The following is a 22,932-nucleotide window of genomic DNA, read 5'->3' as shown; positions in this document are numbered from 1 at the left end:
AAATTAATAGCAGTAATTACACCGATTTCAATGGAAGTCCAACCTAATCTTTACGTAGTTTTATTCTCCCTGCTTGCACACATGGAAGAAAACAATTATAGCCTCTTCTTTGGAAATCTCTAATGGATTGTTTCACAACCAGACTTTGCTGTAATTTTCTGATTTTTTTTAACATCTCATTTCCAGCAACACATCTTGAATTCTGAGGAATCTTTAAATGGAACTAATATCTTTTCTTGAAGCAGTAACATTTTCATAAATGTGCATCAATATGAAAAACCATGTGATCTAATGCTATGGTAGTTCCTTTGCAGAGAGTGAGCCCTCACTTCTAGAGTTCAAACCATTTAGCAGTGGATCCCTGGTTGGTGGATTTGTGTATCGGGGCTGCCAGTCGGAGAGGCTCTATGGAAGTTATGTGTTTGGAGACCGCAATGGGTAGGTTTAGTACAACTCACTCTTAAACAAAAATGTGTGTAAAGTGTAAGGTGTATTTAGTCACTCAGCTGCCTGTAGAAAGCAACACCCACAGCCTTGTATATTGTGTCACTTTGCCAGTTTAGCAGCGTGGTAATGCAGATTAGATTCTAGATTTGAGAATAAAATAGCACAGCATTCTGATGAATGGTGACATACAGAACATACCTAATCCTTGGAAAAAAGTACAGAAAATCATAAGACAAGGAACTGCACAAATGTATCTATGAAGCTACTTGCAGCAATTGTTTACTTATTTATCTGGACAATGAAAACTCTCTGTTCAAAATGTAATATAACAGTTTGTTTTATGTGTTTTTGAATATAGAAATTTTTTAACGCTGCAACAGAGTCCTGCAACCAAACAGTGGCAAGAGAAACCCCTCTGTCTTGGCAACACTGGCTCATGTAGAGGTTTCTTTTCAGGCCCTGTCTTGGGATTTGGAGAAGATGAATTTATTCATAATTAAAGTAAATGTTTAAAAAGAAGGCGATCTGTCCTTTGCCATAGCTGTCTACACTGCTCTCAGCTACACCTCAGCAGCCTTGCAGGAAGAACTGAGAAGAGGATGTGTTATTGCAAAGGGCAAAAGTCCTTACTGTGTCTCACATGCTGTGAACTGTGTCACTCACTATGACACAATGTATAAAACATTTGCTTTTCTTCCCAACATTACAGAATTAAGGGGCAAAGATACTGCACGAGCAGACTGACTCCCCTCTTCTCCCTTCCTCACTGATTTAAAATTTTTAACCAATTCTATACTATATGAAAGAAAAAACTCTCACGATAGAATATTTTTCACATTTTAGCATCGGTTTGGGGAAAGTTCTTATATAAATTTTCAAATAGCAAATGATTCTGTTGTATATTTCAGTGTTTCTTCTGAAGTTTTATTAATTTCATTTGGCAAATACAACTAGATCACAAAAGTCATTTATTTGACATCTTAGGAAAGGAGAACTAATTTATTGCACTGGTTTCCCTTGCAGGTGAGATTTACATATTATCAAGCAGTAAAAGTATGACACAGCCTCACAGTGGAAAACTCTACAAGATTGTTGACCCAAAAAGGTGAGCGCTGCATTTCTCTGTAAGATCAGCCTTTCCTTCAGTAGGTTAAAAACCAGAAGGTAACTGCGGTTCTCTTCATGTGGCTGAATTATGCAATACTGCCAATCAATAATAAGGAAAATTCTCAATGCAGGGGGCTCTCTAAAAGCAAATGTTCCAGCAGCAACAAGCAGAATTGATTCACTGTCTCAGAGGAAGGGAATGTCAAAACAACAGAGCAGTGACCAGCACTAACTTCTGGGAATTTTTACACTTAGACATTGTGCTGAAAGCTGCCTAGTTTCCCACCTAGATGTATATTCTTAATTTGTTTTCATAGAGATGTAGACATACTTAATGTGGAACCACATGGACTGGTAAAAGATGCTCCTGGTAGTTCTGAAGCCAAATGATTTGTAAGTACCACAGAAGTTACACAGCATCAATGGAAGGCAGATGCTGGAATTCTCCCCTGTGCTGCTGCTTCCTCACCTGCTACTGTGATGGGACGATGCACAACAGGAGCTGGCTCCAAAGACCAGCACTGTGTGGCAATACCTGTTCTGTGTACTGAAAAGCAACTTGGCAGTCCTAGCCAGTGTCAGTTTCACCATAAGTAAGCTCTAAAGAACTCGTTCAGTCTTTCCCAAACATCTCTTCTGTTGTGCAGGAGATACCACCAATGGAGAATAGTAGAGAGGACTCAGTTCTCAGTAGGTGTGAGTTGTCACTCCTTCCTGGTATTCAACATCCTTCCATACCCCTCCCATTACCTGTCTCTCCCTGGGCAGGCTTGGAGCACCAAGGAGGGAAATCCTGTGTCCTTGGACTCTGTGCCAGAAATACACGAAATTCTTTAACAGTTCTTAAAGAACTGCTTCCAAAGGGCTTATAAATCCCACTCAAGTGATTTGTAAGACATGGAATTAATAGGATTGGTCTAATTATTTTGGCTAATTTACCAGTTGTAAAATGAGGATAAATGAAAATTATCAAACCAAAGTTCCTGAAGGCATGATCTTTGCAGAGCAGCTGGAGCTATGAAAATATTAAGGAATCTGGAAGGACTGCAAAAAGCCAGTTCCCAACATGACCCAGGGCCCCAGCAGCAATAAGAGCTGATGACTAGCAGATACTCACTTTAGCTGAGGGAATACCATTTTCTTCACGATGGATATTGCTGCTCTATCAGACCAACTTCTGACATGTAAAAGTAGCACATCCATCCTGAAAAGTATCAGAAATCAATTCCAAATGAAACAGCCAACAGAAATGAAGTTTGCTGTATAGTTACATTGAGCCCATCATACCCTACAAAAGCAGCTGCCTATTTGTTCAGCACCTATTTCAGCATGTTCCTCCATGAGTATCAGATACAGTTAGACCTCCATTTTTGGCTTTGCTGTTAAGAGAGGAATTTATTTTCTTGTCAAATTCTAAACATTTTTACTGGGATAACAAGTGAATACAACAATAAAATCATGACATTGGATGCATGCTGTACTATAAGTTACAGTAGAGTTTCAGTGGTAGGGGAGTTTCAGTGTTTTATAATTGTACTATCCCAAAACTACAGCAAATAATTTGGAAGCAGATGTTACTGCAGGTTAGTGCAGTCTGTCAGTCAAGGTTATTATGTATGTTTTATTTATGCTTTCTGGTATTGAAAACATTTTTTTAGAACAAAACTTGCCATTCTTCCTGGGATTGTTTAGTCTGTTGGTGTATGGTTTTAAGTGAATTTTACACCCTAAATCCACTATTAGTATCTAATTACATGGGGCTGCCTTGTTTGACCTCAGGTTTTTGTTCTTGTTACCTCTTCCAGTAGGGTGGTCTTCAACTGACATACCTGAAAGGCCAGACCTCCCATTGCTGCACTCACGGTTGGCTGTTTTCATGCACGGAAAAGGGTCAAGACTGTGTTTGGTTACTGGTGAAAGTAACCAGAAAACTATAAAATACTTTTGTAAATTGGCACACAGTTGAAATTAAACAGACTGTGGCAAAGGGATATCGTTTTTGGTAACGCTTCTCAGAAGCATGGGATAATTTTCATTCACGCAAAGTTTTGAGTTTTGTTGCTTTTCAGTCTCACACCATTGCGGATTTTAAGGGAAAGATAATGAGTGAGTGACTTCCACAAAGAGCATTGCAGCTCTATTTACCATTCCATGCTAAGTTCATACCACCCCTGTAAACAACTTAAAAATTCCATGGCTTTGGCAAATGTTCATGTAAAGTTTTAGTAACAAAATATTGTTATTTACAAGATAACATTCTTTTCCGTGTTAATATTTTGTTGCTTCTCCTCGTGGTGTGCACCATACCAATACAGCAAATATCCACATAAACCCTACCATGCTAAGCTTTCTAGAACACAAAGTGAAGATGCTGCAGGTGGACTATGAGTAGCAGATAAAAATAAAATCATCTAACCATTGGTCTGTCATGTCTTACAAGTTCATTGATTATTAAAAACCCCTGTGAGAGGTGGCCCCTGGCAGACCTGTTAATTTGCAAAGAGAATCTTCCATACCTGGGGCAGTGTAAAAAACAAAATTATAATTTCTTGCAGTAGCCCCTTGCTGGAAATCAATAATTCCATGCAAATCCATCCTTCTTCTGCAGATGGTCATTTATACACTGCTGCAAACTTACAAAATTATTCTTTTATTTTAAAGAATGAACATTACATGAAGGTGCAGGATTTGATTTCTTTTGATCTTTTTAGAATCATAGAAACATTAAGGTTGGAAAAGACCTCCAAGATCATCAAGTCCAACCTTTGAGAGATCACCACCTTGTCAACTAAACCATAGCACTGAGTGTCATGTCGAGGTGTTTCTTGAACACCTCCAGGGATGGTGACTCCACCACTTCCCTGGACGCTCCATTCCAATGCTTAAAAACCCTTTCAGTGAAAAAATTCTTCCTGGTGTCCGACCAGAACCTCCCCTGGCACAGCTTGAGGTCATGTCCTCTTGACTTGTAGAAAACTACTGCATAGTCAAAGTTGCTCTCAAACATAACCATGACTCCTATTTTTCTTGTATCAAATGTAGCTTAAGACAGAAATCTATTACTTGGATATAGAAAAAAATCAAATTAAGTGGGCAGGTTAAAACATTAGGAGATCAGAAGATGAGAGTAATCCTGAGAATTCTTTGCATTAGTCTTCAGTACTCAGCAATGAGAAAGTCCCATCCTAAAACAATCCTTCATGTAACAAAAATGAGGTGTTAAACTGAGGTGATATATGACAAATTGATGAACATGATCAACACGGAGGTTCTGAATCCCACAGTCATCAAAGCAGTTTGAAATACAGCATTCCAGGTACCACAGTAAAACTTTTGTTCAGTTCTTCCAAATACTTCATGTCAATAACTAGACTCCCACTGAAAGCACCGAGTGGAATAATCCTTCTCTTTGTAAAAAGGTTGTTATAATGATAAATTGGTGCCTGAGAGCTCATGGACAATGAAGTGATTAAAAAAAGCCCCAAGTATGTGAAGTGCTGCAAAATGTAGATATACTACATATTACCAAAAATCCCATAAAGAGAAGAGTATAGCCAATAACATATTTAGCTTTGAGGATGGAGGAGTTGTGGGAAACATTTAAATTAAAAGCACATAAAACCAACATTGGGCACATTAGTTAAACTGGCAGTTAAGAGAAGTTCTTAAGGTAAAAGTGTGTCTCTGAAAAATATATCTATCGTTTGATGATTATAAAAAAACCCCATTACCGCTACTTTCCAGGGGTTGGAACTAGTGAGAAAATACTGGGAGAAAGACTTAAGTTCTTCTCAACTAAAAGGTGGGGTCAGTCAGATACCCTGAAGGTCAGTGCAAATACTAGCATTTTATAAATTGTTTTTGTGGCCAAAAACCAAAACCTTTTTATTTTCTAGTTTTCTGCTTTCTGTTTCATAACTTTTCTGTTGTGTTTTCTGTTTCTAAAAATACATACTAATATCAATCACAAAAGTATTGATGAATTCAAAAGAAAAAATAACTAAGTAAACAGTGATGCAGAAAATGTATAGAGGTCCAAAGATTCCAGTTAGTTGATAACAGAGAAAACAGGAGACAAACCCATTAGAAAAGAAAAAGTAATCATTTTTCTAGCATGATGAGAGGAGAAAATCAACTGTGAAAATGAATATTTAAATAAGAATGATTGTTGATAGGTCCATGCAGTCTGTAATTTAAACATTATTACTAGACCAAGAAGTAAGAAAATAAACTTTGGATGGTGGGAGAACAGCCATAAAGTGGCTTTGTAAGTCTTCTTTTAGAGTACTTATAATACGATCACTTTAATTTCTAAGGAAATTACAGATAAAAGGAAAGATATTCAGAGAAGAGTCCTCAAAATGACAGACAATGCAAAAGTTTTCCATTTAAAAGATGTTCTGTATCTCTTGTGAAGTTTTAAGTGTGAAGCTTTAAGAGTTTGCCACCATCGATACGGTGACTCCAAAGGGGATGAGTAATTGTTTTGACCAGGATGGCTCCCTGAAAGCAACAGGTGATTTTTATGAATGAGGGCAGAGCCTGAGTACGTGTTCCTGCACACAGAAGAAGATTTCCTCTTCCTCTCCTTGTAACACCTTATAGATCTGGATTTCAATGTGTTTCATATCAACAGCCGGAATAGCTGCTTCCCGTTGGATTGAAACTTGAACTTGATTCAAACCATCTCACTCCTCTTTCATGCCCCTCCAGAGTATATAATTCCACTTATCATCCTTTCCATCATCACCTTCCAGGATTTCCGCTGTCAGACAGCATTTCCAAACAGACTGATTTCAAACACGAAGGGACAGTATCTAGGTCATGCCTCATTTTGACGTTGTTCAGGCTCTTTAGAAAACCATCAGTGATTTGATTTTTTAGTATGAGTCAGGAGTGTTTGGTGGTATTACATAAGAAAAGCATTTATGAAAGTGTAGCCCTGTTTGAGACTTTAATTACTATGGAAATGGAAACACACAGTTTTAGAGTAATCTGCATCAAGATACTCAGTTCTGATGGGTTATAGATAAACTCCAAAGCTCCTACTGGAAACTCTCTGTAGAAGGAGCCAATTTTGTTGGTGAATGCCCTCACCAACCCAGGTGGGCCATATGATTTCTTTCTGTTCAGAAAGTTACTATCCCTTAAGTCATTTGAGGGAATGGAAAGCCAGAATTAATGTCTAATTATGTTTCATTTAGCCAGAGCATGCAAAATTCTTATCTCATTTACCTACCCACATGCAGTTACTATTCCCACAAGAGACACTAAAGAGAAATTAGAGCTTTTTGCAAATACCAGTCTAGAGAGTTTCACTTTACAGAAGTACTTCACAAAAACTCCTTTGTAACCACGATGGAAAAACCTAAGGATTTTTTTCAATCACATCACAGCTCACTGACTGTAAAAGTTTTTGTTTTGGTTTCGTAGTTTTTTTCCCCTTTTCTTAAAGTCTTTCTAGTGTTGGCTATTAAGGAGTTCTCACTTTTTATCGCTTTATAAGGAAAAAATACAGCTCAGTTTATCTTTCGCTTATTTTCTGGAGCCTGCAGGAAGCCTCTGCCATCCTAAAGAAAGTCACACATAATAGAGCAGCTTTAGCCCAGTAAGCCAGTCTTTCCCAATTCATCAGTCAAAGTGCTATGCAAGTGGCCCCCTAAATTGATAAATTCCCACAGTGCCTGTTGACCCAGCTGCCAAGTGCTCATGCAGCAGGTGTTGTTTTCATGACCACCCTGACAGTAATACAAACTGTTTAGCAGTTGCATTGACCTCTTAGCTATTAACATTGATACAGGCTTCACTAGGGACTAGTTTTCAAACATGACAGAATTTCTTAAGACTAGAGGTCATGAACAAGTATACCATATAAGAATAAATTTGATATGCTGCTGAGTTTAAATCTTAAAAGCCGTGAGTTTTTTCCACATTATTCCCATGTAGTAAATCTGGAGACAAGTAACGAGCTTTTGGCATCTCTCCCAGGACTAAAGGTATACTTTTTAATTTTAGAAGCTGTACCTGAAGAGATGCTATATTTATTCTATGACAAGTAGTAAATTTAGGCTATGACAAGGAGTGAAACAAAATTACTTTTTCTTGACATTTTCCCTTATAAAGGAAAAAACCTCAACAACTAATGCACAAGTGTTGGTGATATACTTAAGCATCATTCTCATATCTAATATCATATGTGCAGGTAATTGAAGCATAACATTCCATATATTTTGTATCAGGATTTCTACAGCACTGTCTCTTGTTTGAATCTGAACATCCAGGAATTTTGTCTGGCTTTTTTTTTTTCTCACTTCAGTGGGAAGTAGAGATTTTTGATACTGTGTCAAAAGCCTGGTGGAGGAATTGTTTTCTGTTCAGTACCATTGTTTTACTGCTGAGTTTGGCCCTCCATTTGCATTGATTTATGCACATCTGAGTTACAGATAGCTCATACAGCAACTAAATCACTCTGTGTGTTTAGTGGAGCTGTGAAGAGATGCACTAAAGAAAGCATGAAGTTCTAAGCTATGCCAGGATGAGTCTTAATCTATTAAAGCATGTTGGACTTCTATATGCTTCTAAACTAACAGTAGAGGCTGCTTTCTTCTACTAGCTATGGTAAGGCAGCAAAAATTATTTCACACATTGCACACTCAAGAATTCCCAGCTCATTGCACACGTCAGCAAAGGGATCCAGCGAGGCCCCAGCCCCCAGTACAACTTTTCCTCCATGTTCCATACATTTAGAGTTGTTATACAGTTTCATGAAGGCCTGTTTTAACAAGCAAGATATACTGTACTGTACTGTATATATGAACAGCTCTTTAAGATAACTAGAATTGTGCAGACCATATAAATAGTCATTATCAGCTACATTTTTGGCTGACTTTCTGCGGACCAAATAGTGCTTACTGTAAGAGTAATCAAGCTGTACCCTTTAGAGTTTTATAGATTGAGGGATACAAGGAAAAAAATTCTCTCCAGCCCAGAGTGTGGCTCCATCCATTCCCCTCCATTTTCCATGTCAGGAGACACAGCGAAGCACTGGTTATATAAACAAAGTCATGGTCCTGTCTAAGTGCAGGAGAGATCGAGTCCCAACAGTCAGTTTCAGGACTTACGTTATCTTTGTGGGATTCACTTCAACTTGCGCTGAGCCTGACCATTTCCACCCCTTTCAAGCCCTAAGAATGCAAAGTGTGAGCACTGTGGGGCAGAGGCTTTCTCTCAATGTGTGTTGGTCCCAGAGCAGCACTTGAATCCTGAGAAAGAAGTGTGGCTTTTCCCAGAGCTCAGCTAAGGGAAAACCAGCGATTCTCACACACGAGGATTCCGCTGCAGCTGCATTTGTATTCCTCTTCTCCTAAGGCATCCTGCCAACCAGAATTTTTTCCATCTTTGTTTCTACTCCACCTCACCATTAATAAATACTATCCAAGGCTGATGAGTGCAAGTTATTGATTGATGGTAGAATAAAAGGCAAGGTTATATTCACAAGTACCGAGAGCCGTAGAAAACTTTAAATCATAAAAGTGACCAGCCATGCTCAGCTGGATACAAAAAAAGTGTGACTTCTACCTTCCTAATTAAATACAAAAAGACCCATATATTCTAGCACTATCATAGATAAATACTTCACATCTATTAATAAAATAAGTCATTATCTTCCCAAATAAAATACCTCTGTGACTTACAAGGTCATTCTTTGCTAAAGATATGCCACTTGAGCTCTTTTTCAAGAGATGCTCCAGGAGCCTGAGGTTATGCTTCCTGCTAAACACTGTACTGTTCTTGTGGTTGATTAAGAAAAAGAGAAGCCTTCCATTTAAAGTAACTTGAAATAAATGGGGTTTAACAGTGACAGATAAAGAATGTTGTCTCCTATGCAGTTGGGTATACAGAAATAATTTCAAATGTGGGGCTTTTTTTCCATACATAGGAATTAGAAGACAGATCTTTTTACTTTAAATCTGAACAAGTCTCCACTGAAAATCATATTATTTTCTAGAACCATTTCCCAAATAGCATTGGGTGTGATATTTGCATATAATTTTTTAAGTGTAGAAACTTTCTAACCAGTTCATATGTAATACACTCATTACTACAGAACTGGAATTCCTTACAGGTCAAAAAAATAATGCATTATATTTAAAAGACAGCTGTGGAAATATGTAAACAGTCAAACTGAAAGGGTTTCAAATATGCTGCACCAAAGGTGTCAAAACATATTTCAAAGCCCTTAAATAATACAGGACCTTCAGTCTGATTCTCAGAAATGCTTTGGAAATCAGGACTTGGTGCTACGCTAAAGAAACATCTACACATTCTTTCTGTCCTTAACATCTTTGGGGAACCAGTTCTCGTGTGTGGATGCTTAAATAATCATGGCAGTAATTAAGACTGAGCAGAGAAAGTGCTATGCTGAAACAAACCAGTGGGCCTGTACTGTATTACTCTGTTTCAAAGAAAAATGCAAGAAACCCTGTAATGGACCATTAACAAAATGCTTGCCAAAATGGGAGGGGGAAATGTAAGCCCAGTCAGCAAGTGAGGGACTTAGGTATGAATGCTTATTTTTTAAAATATTATTTTTTACCCTATCTAATATTACTTTGAATGGCCCCATTGTGCACAGAAATATCTATTTAAAAACCTAGTGGAACATGTGCTTCAGATATCTTTTGATATCTTAGAAGCCACGAGTTCACCTAGTTAATTTTATTTTCTTTAGCTTAATTTTTTTTCCCTTGATGTTTCTTCTGATGTTGAAATGGGAGATAAACAAGAATGCCCAGTTTTTCTCCACTTTTTCTTCTGTCACAGTTTTCTGCACCTCCGTCATACCTGTTCTTTCTCAGGATCCAAAAACTATCCTTTCCTCCACGCAGGAGTATCACTCTAGGAATTTAATATTTGACAGGGTCCTCAGTGCACGAGCTGCTATTGCAGTTATTTGCATATAACTGGGGTGTAATACTGATGTCAGTATATTGAACAATGTTATTTTCTATTCTATTCTATCTCATACAATTTTGTTTTGGTTTGTTTGAATTCTAGCTGGACACTTAGCCAAGGTTTCTCTAAGCTCTCCACAAAACTCATAGAATCTTTTTCCTGCTCATTTCAACCTTAGTATGTATGGCAGTGGTTCAGGTGATTTCCTTGAAAATGTGTTAACTTAATTAACTTAATTAATTAACTTAATTTTCCATGATGCTCCTATTCAATTACTTGATCAGATCATTTGGGAGATCCTGACATTCTTTTCCAAACTTGTACCTGTTTGGTTGTACCTGTGCAACCAAACCTACAGCAGAGACAAAACATGGTACCTCTACTGTGAACCTGTTGCTTTTGGATGATCCTATCATCCCAACCAAAACATCCAGTATCAGAAATATTCTAAGTCAGCTGAACTAGAATTTCCTTCATGCATACGTTCCACAGAATCACTAGATGGTGAATGGCTGAGTTTGGAAGGCACCTCTGGAGGGCACCTGGTCCAACCCCCCTGCTCAAGCAGGGATTCCTACAGCCAATTTCTCAGGACCATGTCCAGACAACTTCCAAGTATCTTCAATGATGGAGACTCCACAACTCTCTGTGCAACCTCTGCAAGTGCTTGGTCACTCTCAGAGTGACAAAATCTATCTTAATGTTCAGATGCTTAAATAGGCATTCAGAATACACAATCCAGATATCATTCCATGAAAATATGGAAATAAAAAGCCAGCAGTGTAAAACTGAATTTGTAGACAGAGGTAGTACTTCAGCCAAATTATTACACGTCATAATGTGTGACATAAAACTTGTTCAGGTAACTCTTCCCCCTTTCTTAGGGAAAATCTAGATCAGCTAGAAGTGCAAAAAGACCATCAGATGCTGCCTGCGATAAGCTGGCAGCTTTATGAACCCTCAGCAAGATGATTTTGGCAGGTTAATGCTTCAAGAATTCTCAAGGACTATTGCTTAGTCTTGTAGAAGATCTCTGAAGGCAGTTATATGAAATAATAGCAACTTGCACTGTATTTTTCTGTACTCTAACATATCATGTCTATGCTTACTGTTTTTTCGGAGGAAAAAAGAAATCTCATGATTTCTCCCACTGATAATACTACAGCAGAGAACCAGGCCTTTAATAAAAAAATCAAAATTTTTCTCCTTGATCCCACCTTTTAACTCTTTGCTTGGTTTGTATGGTTTTATTCAGGCCTTTAGTCCCTGAAGAATGCAAAAGAACAACTCAGTCTGCACAGATACTGACATCTGAATGCTCAAGGCATTGTCGGAATGGGCACTGCACTCCCACAGGAAAATGCTGCTGTAATCAAGGCTGGGAAGGAGAGTTCTGCAGAACTGGTTTGTATTACACATTCATAGCAACAAGTGAAAAAAGCAGTGACATGTTGTAATTAGTTTTTAATTATTTGCTCAGAGAAATTTTCAGGTATATGTTGACCAATATATTGGCCTTCAGTTCTAAGACAACATTAAAAATACTGATTTCGTGAGTTGTAGGAGAAAAATAAGTCTTTAGATGAGTAGAACTCTGAAACATCTAATGCACTGTGAGCCAGTGCAGAATGCAATTGATAGCATAAATATGACAACAGGATTCTTTTTTTTTTTCCCACCAAGATTTTAAAATGAAAGGAGATGCAGTCAATACATGTCCTGTGTTTGGACATTCACCTTCCACTTGCAGTATTATTACTGTCAGTGTCAAACAGATTTGTCAGAAAAGGTGGTAAATCAGAACTGCAGGTCTCCATTGCGTATTTTGCACTTCACTAACTTAATGCAGATTTTTTTAGTTTTGGTACATTCTTGCTTTTGATCCTACAAAATGAAATTGCTCCAGTTTGCTAAAGAGAATTCTATGTACAACTTATCATGAAGCAGCTAATAATCAATGCTATTGTGATCCATTATTACAGTGATTTCATCAAATCCTATCATGTAGCTTTCCATTTTAAAAGTCACTTGAAAAAGTGACTGTGATCAAACCAAGATGATAGGTGTGCCTGCAAAGGGATGAGGTGAATAAGCCTGGAGTGCCACAGCTCTGCCATCACTGTCTCAGAGGCTGTGGTTCTGTCTGAGCTGTGTAATTTTGGCCAGTGCAGATACTCCAGAGCTGGCCTGGGTACGAAGAGATGTTATGACAAAGATGTTGTTCCTCAGCATCAGCAGAGTCCTCTGACGGGGCATATTTGGTTGGCGAGTTTGACCAGATGCCCACACAAAGAGATAACATTAGCATAATGGCAGTAGAACTCAATAGCAGGGACTAAGAGAAAACAAAGACCCCATGGATAGTTCAGGTTGGAAGGGCAGGAGGGCCCTGATGAAGCAGGACCATCTATGAAGTCCTTCAGCGTAAATTTCAGCAACCTCCAGGTTTTTAGTGATGAGTAGGAGTGACTTTGGAATGAAATGAGATTAATTAATCGCTAATAATGTACCTTACTGGCAAAGATTCATGAGCTGGCCTTCTATAACCCAGCAATGAAGGCAAGTTAGAGAAATGGATGAGGTAATCTGGCCAAATAGCTCTACTTCAATTGTCCTCACTTGTCAGTCAGAGCCCTCCCACATATGGAGAATGAGGCCCATTCTACAGCCTTTGTCCAAGTGGAACTTAAAGTAAAAGATGCCTCTAACATGAGCATAAATAGGTCTTGAATAACCTGTTTTGTTTAAAAGATCACAGCTTTATGACAGATAATTTGATGGACACAATGAGCAAGAAAGCCACAGAAAATATGTAGACTAAGGATCTTCCTTCTCTGTATCCCACACAACAATTAATAGGGATGTTCTAAGTTGAACCTCAAGCTACTATTATAGTTTAAACAAGAAAATTTACCTTACAAGGTATGAGCTTCCTTTTTGTGTAATTAAGAAACTCATGGACAAAATCAAGAAACCTGTATTTCTATAGTGTATTATAAATATCCATAAATCCATATTGAAGCTTATTGCAATAGATAACATTAAACAGCATAACACCTACAGAAAAAGAAAGATGTATTATATATGTATTATATTTATCAAGGTGCTGTGACTACCCCAGAAGACAAAACTTCCACAACTAAAGTTATTATTAATTTTGCTAACAATGGCTACAGTTTAAAATAGGAGCTCTATTTGAGAAACTGAAGCAAGCTGATAACCTAGAACTCTATAGATAAACTGGCATCTTCTAAAGAGAGAGAAAACTTTGAAACTTATATAACTGATAAAAATGGTTGAAAAAATACTCTGGCTCTCTTTTCTGTAAAAACAATTCAATTTTGGTCCCAACATTAAGTGATTCAAGAGCCAAAGGAGTGCATCTGGTCAGGTGTAGTCTGCTTTGCTAAGGCAAAGTAGTGCATAACTCTGAGTATACAAAGGAGTTTGCCTGAGATTTTAAATGAAACCGGAATATGGGAATTGAACATTTTCAAAAAGTCTGTTATTTGAGTTTATCAGTCTTTCCTGGGTGACATCCTCTCAGACATACAAAATTACTTCCTCTCTCTAATATTCTAAAATTTTGAAAAATATGCTTTCAACACTCTTAATATTTCAACCTATGTTGTTTTTAATTTATATGCTTTATCATGGCAAGGTTAGAAAAGCTCTAAATGAATGTGTACTGTATCTTTTTTGGTTTGTGATGTTCTAAACAAATTGGAAAATCGCTGTTTTTTCACCCACAGCAAAATGTGACCCAGCCTGTCGACATGGAGGTGTCTGTGTAAGGCCCAATAAATGCTTATGTAAAAAAGGCTATCTCGGCCCCCAGTGTGAACAAGTGGATAGAAACATCCGAAGAGTGACAAGGGCAGGTATTCTTGATCAGATCCTAGACATGACATCCTATTTGCTGGATCTAACCAGCTACATTGTATAGTTTCTGGGACTATTTGGAAACTCCACTTTCAACGGGCATTTGTTTTGAATCCTGTCATTTTTGAAAGACTGTTATCCTGCAACAAACACCGGTGATTTGATTTACTTTATTAATTTAAGTGTAATTTCCGCAAATGTGCAGAAAATCCCTCGTATGTGTGTAAATATTCCTGCGCGTCTCCGCAGACGTCCCGGTATCCAATATGTGCACACATACACACGCAGCCGCTATCACGGCTTTGCAGAGAGTGGAATCTTTTTTAATATTTATTTCTTCATGAGAAATAGTTTACGAAGCAATTCCACTGTAAAACACATTTTCGTCAAAGGACTTTCCTGATGTCTTAATGGCTTCTTTGACATCCCAGAAATCTCATTCCTGCACCTATCTGATTATAGCAGTGAGAAAGCAGTTTCCAAACACTGCTGTATAAACTGCTGGACTTAATAAAATCCAGTTGTAACAGTTTCTAAGGTAAACTGAACTCCATCATGAGACAATATTTCAGAACTGCTTAATGCATTCCTATCTAGGCAATTCATTGTAAGACTGTAACCTTCACTTTCATCAATGTAACTCTATTACAGAATGTTATTTCTTTATCTAGCATAGATGCAAAAATCTGGTTATTGCAGCTTAATATCAAGATTGTTTCAAGTGTTTAATAATTAAATTATATTCGCATATTTCAAAACCAGTCATCCTAGAAGGTCTGCTTTTTATCATATATTTTATTTAACGATGGGCACTGGGTTCATGTTGCATATTTATATTATTTTATTTTATTTTTATAATGTAGACATCACCTAGATGAGACAGCTTTACCATGTCCTGTAAAATACTAAAGTTACATTTTCACCAACTCAATTGGAAAGACGGGGAAAGAGAGAGCAAACACACACACACACTTTAATGTGTTGTGGATCTAATCTAGAAATGTACCCTTGTGTCAACTTGTATTCATTTATGCTGGATGAGGAAAAAAGCAAACATCCACCAACCATAATAAAATTCCAGCATGTGTTAGAAGTGTCCATAAAGTGATTTTCACTGTAGCAGGACAGTGTAAGAGGTTATACACGGGCAGGCTCTGCTAATGCCACACTGAACGCAATGTCCCGGGGCGAGAGCACACACGAGCACATGCTGACTGTGTGTGGTGTCACTTGTACAACACCTACAGCAGTTCTTGCCAAATGCAGTTCTAAATGTTCCTTGGAGAGCTAACAGAAAGCTGAGTCTTTGTAAATGCATCAATAAATGTGGTGTACATGCTGTAGTCAGGTTTTCTAAGGAATTAATTAATTAGATGTAGGTGCAGAACTGGTGCCCTCTTATCTTCAGCTCTACTGGCAGTTTCTTTGTTCACTACTTACCAACTATCAGGTTTCCTTTGCACTACCTGCAAACTACCTACTGCAGCTTTTATAAAATCTTGCCTGAGAAAAGAAAGCAGAGCAGCCACAGTGTGCACATCCTGTGGTCCTTAGAAGCAGCTGCTCATGCATCAACAATTGACAGCGCTTTAGCCAAGCAGATCTAAAAGTCTTTTTCGCCATGTAAAATCCAGTAATAAAATCATCTCTCCAGGGCAGCAACATACAGTGAATTTTCTCTGATAGAAATTTGTCAGTCTTCATTTACTGAGTATTCAATGTGAAATTACAGCATAACCAATACTTGCATTTCTGTGTCTCACACATTCCAGCTCTGAGGAACAGATGATTACATTTGCCTTCCATATATATTTGCCTGGGTTTCGAGTGACCTCATGCCAAATGGAAATTGGTTGAAAAATCTTGGTTAAGTGCTCAGAGAACAATGGTCTGCATTAAAAAGTGCATGCATAATTTTGCACAATGTAGATTCAACTGACAGTCCATTGAGAGACATCTTGGGATTAAATGAGCATGAAGACCAAATTGCCCTCTCACCCCAGAAAAGGGTGGTCCCTTATAGTCACACGAACACTTCATTGGCTAAGCAGTGTGACCAATCTTAAAATGAACCCTGTGGTAGCATCTGTAGGTTAATAGCAGCTCTTTGTCTCCACTGCTTTCTGCCTTTAGTCTTTTCCCTGAATTCCATCACAAAAAGTTTTACAATTAAAAAATGTCCTGACAACCATTTTTGTAAATTGACCTTAGCATCTAATCTTTCCTTATTCAACGTGGGTGACAAAAATGTGAACTTCTCATGAATGAGCCAGCTGTCTAAATCTGTCACATAGCACGGTTTTATTACACTCTTCATAATCAGCAAAGCAAGAAAGTCGCTGAAGTATTTTAGCAACGTTTAAATATCTGACAGAGATAACATCTTTAACACTTTCTTAGATTAAATATATTTAAAAATAAACCCAACTTTAACTCCACTGTGACATGTTATTTTCAAAAACCAGCTGGGGAGATGTGATAGTTCTTTTCTCACTGCTTAGTTCCTTAAGAAATGCCACAGATGGCACCTACATTGAAGATTCACAATAATATATATGCCATAGTCATGCAGAGGACAGAAAACAATGATCTTAGAGTTCTGATCTTAATAATAAAGACAGTTAATTTAATAGGGAAATCCGAAAATAAAACTCCAGTAAGAGCTAAGAATTAAATCCAGGCCTCATTCAAATCAATAGCAAAAACTCACATCAACTGTGCTGCACCCAGAAAATCACCTTCCAAATTTAAGCAAAATTCTAGTTTGTTTATTTTTAAAAAAATTTCTGCTCTGAGTCATTCCATAAAAACTTCAAAACTAAGATATAATCTAAGTGAAGGTTAGAGGGAGAGGGGAGATAGCTTGTGAAACTGTTTTGATTCATTTTTAAACCATCTTTTATATTGTGTGAAAGCAGGCATCTGCATTAAGCCCACATGTACATAGGAAGTCCCAGTGGAAAAGAAGTATTCTCATAAAAAAAAAAAGACACAAAAAATCCTAGCTGCTTATTTATCAAAAGAAATTATTCTATTAAAAAGAGTGAGCAAACCCCAGGCCTAGCCACCCAAGATGCTGATATAAAAAGGGCAACTGCAGTAATTGCCCTGAGAATTGAAAAAAAAAAAAAAAAAAAAAAAAAAAGGGTCTGTAGAAAGCCTGTTGCCAGTTAGGTCATTCTGCAGCCATTCTCACACAACCTCCGAGAGTGTCCCAGAATAAAACTGAGCTTATAAATGAAACTAGATAAATGAGGCAATTAGATAAGGGCCTCCAGAAGGGATTTTATGTATGTGTTCATGTTGTCTCTGTCTCTGTGTCTCTCCCTCCTAATCTTTTATTCCATTCATTTCTTCCTTTATTCAAGATACTGCCTGTCTGTTCCCCACACATTGTACATTTCAAGCATTCTTTCAGCCTTTCTGCTGCTAAAGGAGAACAAACGTACCTGTTGCAAGAAACATGACTCTCCCTGATGCCTGCTAGTTTTAAACCCCTGCTTTATTATTTTGGGACAGAAAACTCATCTTTCTCTTTTTGTATGCCACTGATCAGAAAAAGGCATATTACTGGAGTATAAGGAAAAACATCTTTACTCCATAGATAAGCAGGGAGACAAAAAGATGTTATGCAAAATTGGCTCCAAATCGTTTCACTCCATTTCAGAAAAACAGTAAACTCATTTTTCTACTGTGCCCAATAAGAAATACTAACTCAAAGCCTCTCCCTCTGGGAATAAATTTCTTTTGTTAACACTCAGGGACACAGATCCAAGCCCTTTTTACCTTTAAATCCTCACACGTTATTCTATTTCATGCAAAAGAAGTGTAAGTTAGGTATAAATAAGAGTATAAATTCTGTATCACTGACATGACACCTCTGTTCATCTCCTTCTTTCATTCACTTGTCCACATTTGGTTTTGCAGCTCCTTCCTTTCTAGACCCACAGTAAACATCAGCAATTCCTGGTTGCTGCAGGTGCTTTTTATTTTTGAAACTGCCTCACAGATGTGCGCATCAAAAAAGCTTCCCAGCTGGCTGAGGCCTTTATCTTTTGGTCATTCCACAGAATTTTGTTGTTTTATAGTGACTTCTAGCACTGTGTCTTAGCTGGGCATTTACAGTTCAGGAGTACCAGCCTCACACAGCTCAGGCACAGACAGACTGAAGCTGAAGGAAGGCAGAAATCACTTCAGTCACTGTGTTTATCAGAAAGTTACCCATTGCAAGCCAGGGATCACATGGCTTAACTGAAAAGCAGAATGATATTCCTGACATGATGAAATGTAGCTTTTCTGTACACATTTTCTCTAATTTGGGTTGAGAAACAAGTACCTTTTCCTATAAAATTATGCAAAATGGAGATGCTGAAAATATGAACAAGTAATTTCACGGGTGCAAAGTCGCACTACAGTGAAAATGAGTGTTCATACAGGTAATTCTAATTGCACTCATGAAATAGGCATTTATAAGATTAGTTCTACATGGAAAAAGCAAGTCCAACGGCACCCTGTTCTGCTATTTTTTCCTTAATTGTGTATATTCTTTAAAAGAAATTCATGCATTTTAATTTACTATCCTTTAGAGTATCTGTGTATCAGTTTAATTAGGAATTATACCATTTTGATCTTCTATCCAACTTAAAAGCTGTCCTTCATTTTAGAAAAAAAAACAGAAAAAAGCTAAGTGGTAAATAAAAACTAATTATTTCCATTTTGCAATATTAAAAATTCACTAATATTTTGTCAATTAAAAAAGTAACATTCTCATAAAAAATGCAGCCAACCCTTTAAATTAATTCCAACTCAAATTTGCAGAAAATTTGTACCAAATAATCTGGATTCTGGCTACAAAAAAAGTGATTAATATATATTTCCCTAAGTGTTTCAGGACAAAATGTTTTGGAAATACTGAAAAAAATTTAAGACTGTTTTGCTGAAAAGATTTTTCTTTTCAACCACAGAGAAATTCAGTGAAATAAGGCACGTACTTTTTGGGGATATAGGTGTGAAACAGCAGCAGCCACCTGAAAGCTTAGTACAGGATTACTTTTAATCTTTGAGGCCCTGACTCCAAGTCCATTGATGTCAATTGATAATCTCCTATTGACTTCATTAGCTACAGGATTAAGTCCTTAAAAGATATCCACTTAGCTGGCAGAAGATCTTAACTTCAGACATCAGTGCACACATGACCTCTCCGTGTCTGCATCTGCAGTCATTAGGCCAATGTTTTGTGGAATAAGACTGCAGATCCAGCCCTGCAGAAAGCCCTACAGAGCATATCCACTCCTCCTGGCTTTCCTTATAGGTATTGCCAACATTTACACAAAATCTGCCTGACTTCTTGATACTTCTTCAAATGTGTCCAGCAATCAGCTGATGTGAAAGCCGAGTGACACACCTGCTTCCCTGAGCTCTCAGTACTGAAAAGGTATAGTTTAGTGATCATTCCATGCTACAGACATTCACAAACATTTAGTATTCTGGGTTATATGCAAATAATGTGTGTCTTTACCTACTGTTTACAGCACACAGACAGGCTTCCATAAACAAAATTGTCAGGCATTATTGTACAGACAGCAAGCTGCATTACTGGAGAAGAGTTTTATTTCTACCGATAAAAACCAACTTTCCATGTGCTATACATTACCAAGAGGGTCCAGTGTATCATATCTTAAAGTTCCTTTTATGGTTTATAAGATTTTCCTATTTATTTTCCTTTTGCAATGAAATAAAAAAGTAAAAAATATTTTAAATGAAAAACTACTTTAATTCCCAGGAAATTTCAGAAAGGCAGCATCAGCTAAAGCATGTGAATATACACAATGGTGTGCTCCCAGTATTCTTGGAAAGAAGGCAGAGAGAGTTGGCTGGTTCGGAGACAGGGGTTTTTTTATGTAGGATACATTTTCCAGTAGGACAAAAGGGTGTTTTGCATCACAAGGCAGTAACAAACAACCCCATTTTCTGAATGTTCCTAGGAGGAGCTGCTAAAAAGAAAATGTTCTAGGCAGTCAAAATGGGTGTGCAGACTGAACTTAATTCATACCAAGATATGCTGAGAGCAGAAACCATCTGGTATTAAGTCACCAGATGTAGCTTGTAGTGGTCTCCATTAGTACCAGAAGCAGTAACCCTACCCTGTGAATTTTCCAGAAATGCTATTAGCTGTCCCCCAAAAAATATACTGCAGAATTAAATCTTCAATTCCCCTTTGAGAACAATTAGATTGTAATGGGAGCCAAGCAGCAAAGGAAATAACAAACTTCTGTCACTTGAGAACATTACTGTTGTGACATTCCCCTGTTCAGCAAGTTTTATTTCATAGTAGCTGTCAGGTACTGTATGTACATTTGAAATGTGGGAAAATAGCTTAGAAAATATCACTCAGACTAGGCTTAAGTATCTTCTAGAAACTGAATTATACTAGTAAGCATATACAGGCACCAATCTAGCTGGGAGCACACAAGTAATTTTAAGCATATGAGCCACACTGAAGTCATGTGCTTAACATTATTAATATAATTAAGTGCTTTCTTGCTTCGAGACCTTACAAGTCTTTGCAAGTCTACCTACATAGACTCCATATGCTATATGTGCATTTCGTTTTAGGGAGACAGCAGGACTGAAGTTCACAACAAGAGAATTCAGTCGCTGTCTGTCACAAATTCTATATAACCTGAAATAATTGTGTCTTTGTGCCTCCACTCTCCATCCAAAAATTACTGAAATCAATCTTTGTAAAGCGCTTTGAGCTCTTCAAATGAAAAGTGCTATAAAAACTACAAATTATTATTATATTATTGAACACCATGTATGTATACACACTATTATGTAATATATAATATATGTATAATGCATATAAATTCTAACAAATGTATTTGTGTAATATCTGAGAAATGGAACAGTTGTATCTGGAAGTGATAAATACATAGAGTTGGATTTATTGTTAATCTGTGGATTTAATGATTTTTTTTAGACAAAAGGATGTTTAAGTGTATAATTGCTTTTCTTAATTTAATATATTTATGTAAATGCATGCCTGAAGTTCTGATTAGATAGTTATTCTGTGTCCCTTAAGCTAATAAAATATATTAAACTTTATCTTACTATATAAGGTACACCTGCTGCTTTAAATTTTTTTTGTTTTAATATTTTTTTATGACTAAATGCATAATTTAAAGTTCATGAAATTTTAATTTTAATCGGCTCTTTGATCTTTGCAGTAAAAGCAAAACGCCAGCATTTTATATATTCTTTGAAATGTACCCTAGTTTTATTTATATAAATTCTAAGATGCTTTCATAAAATGTGACTGAACACTGCTATTATTTTTGGAATGGGAAGTTTGGAAGGGGGTTTCCTGGACAGAAAATTAAGACATCCATATTGAAAAGATACCTGTTGCATTGCAAGCAGTATGTGTATGGACATGCAGCTGGACCAAGGGGATTTTACGCACAGGCTTTGGAAGTACAGATATCTTGGAGAATTAGTTCAGCAACAGTGGGAGAAACACTGGGGTCATTTATTTGTTTTGTTTATGTCCTATCTTCAGAGAAGCACATCATCGAATTTAACATATGTTAAATTCAGAGGTACCATTTCCAGTGATTTAAATGAGGGCCATAAAAACTGGATGCAGTGTGGAATTCTTTCCTTTTCTCCCCATCCTAAGACACAGGTTCTGTTCCATTGAACTCAACACCTGAGCATACACATGGGAGCAGGGCCAGCTCCATAGGTCAACCCACTGTGTTTTATGATACAAAAGAACAATTAATCACTGAAGAACAATTAATCACTGAAATGCAAACTACACTTGCATCTGGGACAGCAAAAACCAGTTGGGACAGGGAGTACTAAAGAGCCAAGGGCTTCTTCACACACTAAGTTTACTTTGGTGGTTTGAAATGCTGTTGAATTAGTCTTACACATTTAACTTACCCAAAGCCTTTAGCCTGTCCTGTGTTTATTTCTTAAACCAAAGAATGAAGCATTACCAACTCTATGATATTGATGCTATCTCTACATTTCAGATCGAAGCCAAAATAATCTTGAAATTTTCACGAAATTGTTTTTCCATTTTTCAGTTAGCTATACCATTAGTGATATGGGCTGGTGGCCAGCCAGAGAGCTAGGATCCAAGGAAAATTTGAACTTCACCCAAATTTGAGGATATTTGGAAATTCTATTTTACTTCAGCTTTTCAATAAATAAATACAGCAGTTGCAGCAATGTTCTTTTAAATGCATTTTCCTGAAAATTTTCTTCATTTGAAGAAGCGCTCAGAACAAGAAAACAGCTGAAAGATGGCAAATAAATAATAAAGAAATCCATGAGGATTGTTTTGATTTTTTAGTGGGATCTATGTATTCATGAAGAGAGTAAAAAGAATTCTGTGAGTTTTGTACATAATTACAATAAATACAGTGCAGCGTGTAGTTCTGGTGACATCATGAGTCACTGAGTTTGTTCTTGTAATTTATTAAGACATTATGAAAACCCACTGACATATTTATAAGCCTTGGAATTAAC

General features: G+C 37.2%; 1 protein-coding gene across 1 annotated transcript in view; it reads left to right on the top strand.

The window, feature by feature from the left end:
- The window catches only part of HHIP (hedgehog interacting protein), a 68,227-nt gene extending 46,712 nt beyond the window's left edge, over positions 1–21,515 (top strand). The window contains exons 8-12 of the mRNA XM_017744111.1: positions 315–438; positions 806–934; positions 1,469–1,552; positions 11,765–11,913; positions 14,262–21,515. Coding sequence (XP_017599600.1) covers positions 315–438; positions 806–934; positions 1,469–1,552; positions 11,765–11,913; positions 14,262–14,455 — 680 coding nt within the window. The 3' untranslated portion in view covers positions 14,456–21,515. The remainder of the gene's footprint in view (positions 1–314; positions 439–805; positions 935–1,468; positions 1,553–11,764; positions 11,914–14,261) is intronic.
- The last annotated feature ends 1,417 nt before the right edge of the window (positions 21,516–22,932 follow it).

The sequence above is a fragment of the Corvus brachyrhynchos genome, unplaced genomic scaffold (genome assembly GCF_000691975.1).
Source record: "Corvus brachyrhynchos isolate BGI_N302 unplaced genomic scaffold, ASM69197v1 scaffold229, whole genome shotgun sequence".
Lineage (NCBI taxonomy): Eukaryota > Metazoa > Chordata > Aves > Passeriformes > Corvidae > Corvus > Corvus brachyrhynchos.
The sequence above is the reverse complement of the archived record's forward strand: the minus strand, read 5'-3'. Positions and strand labels throughout refer to the sequence as shown.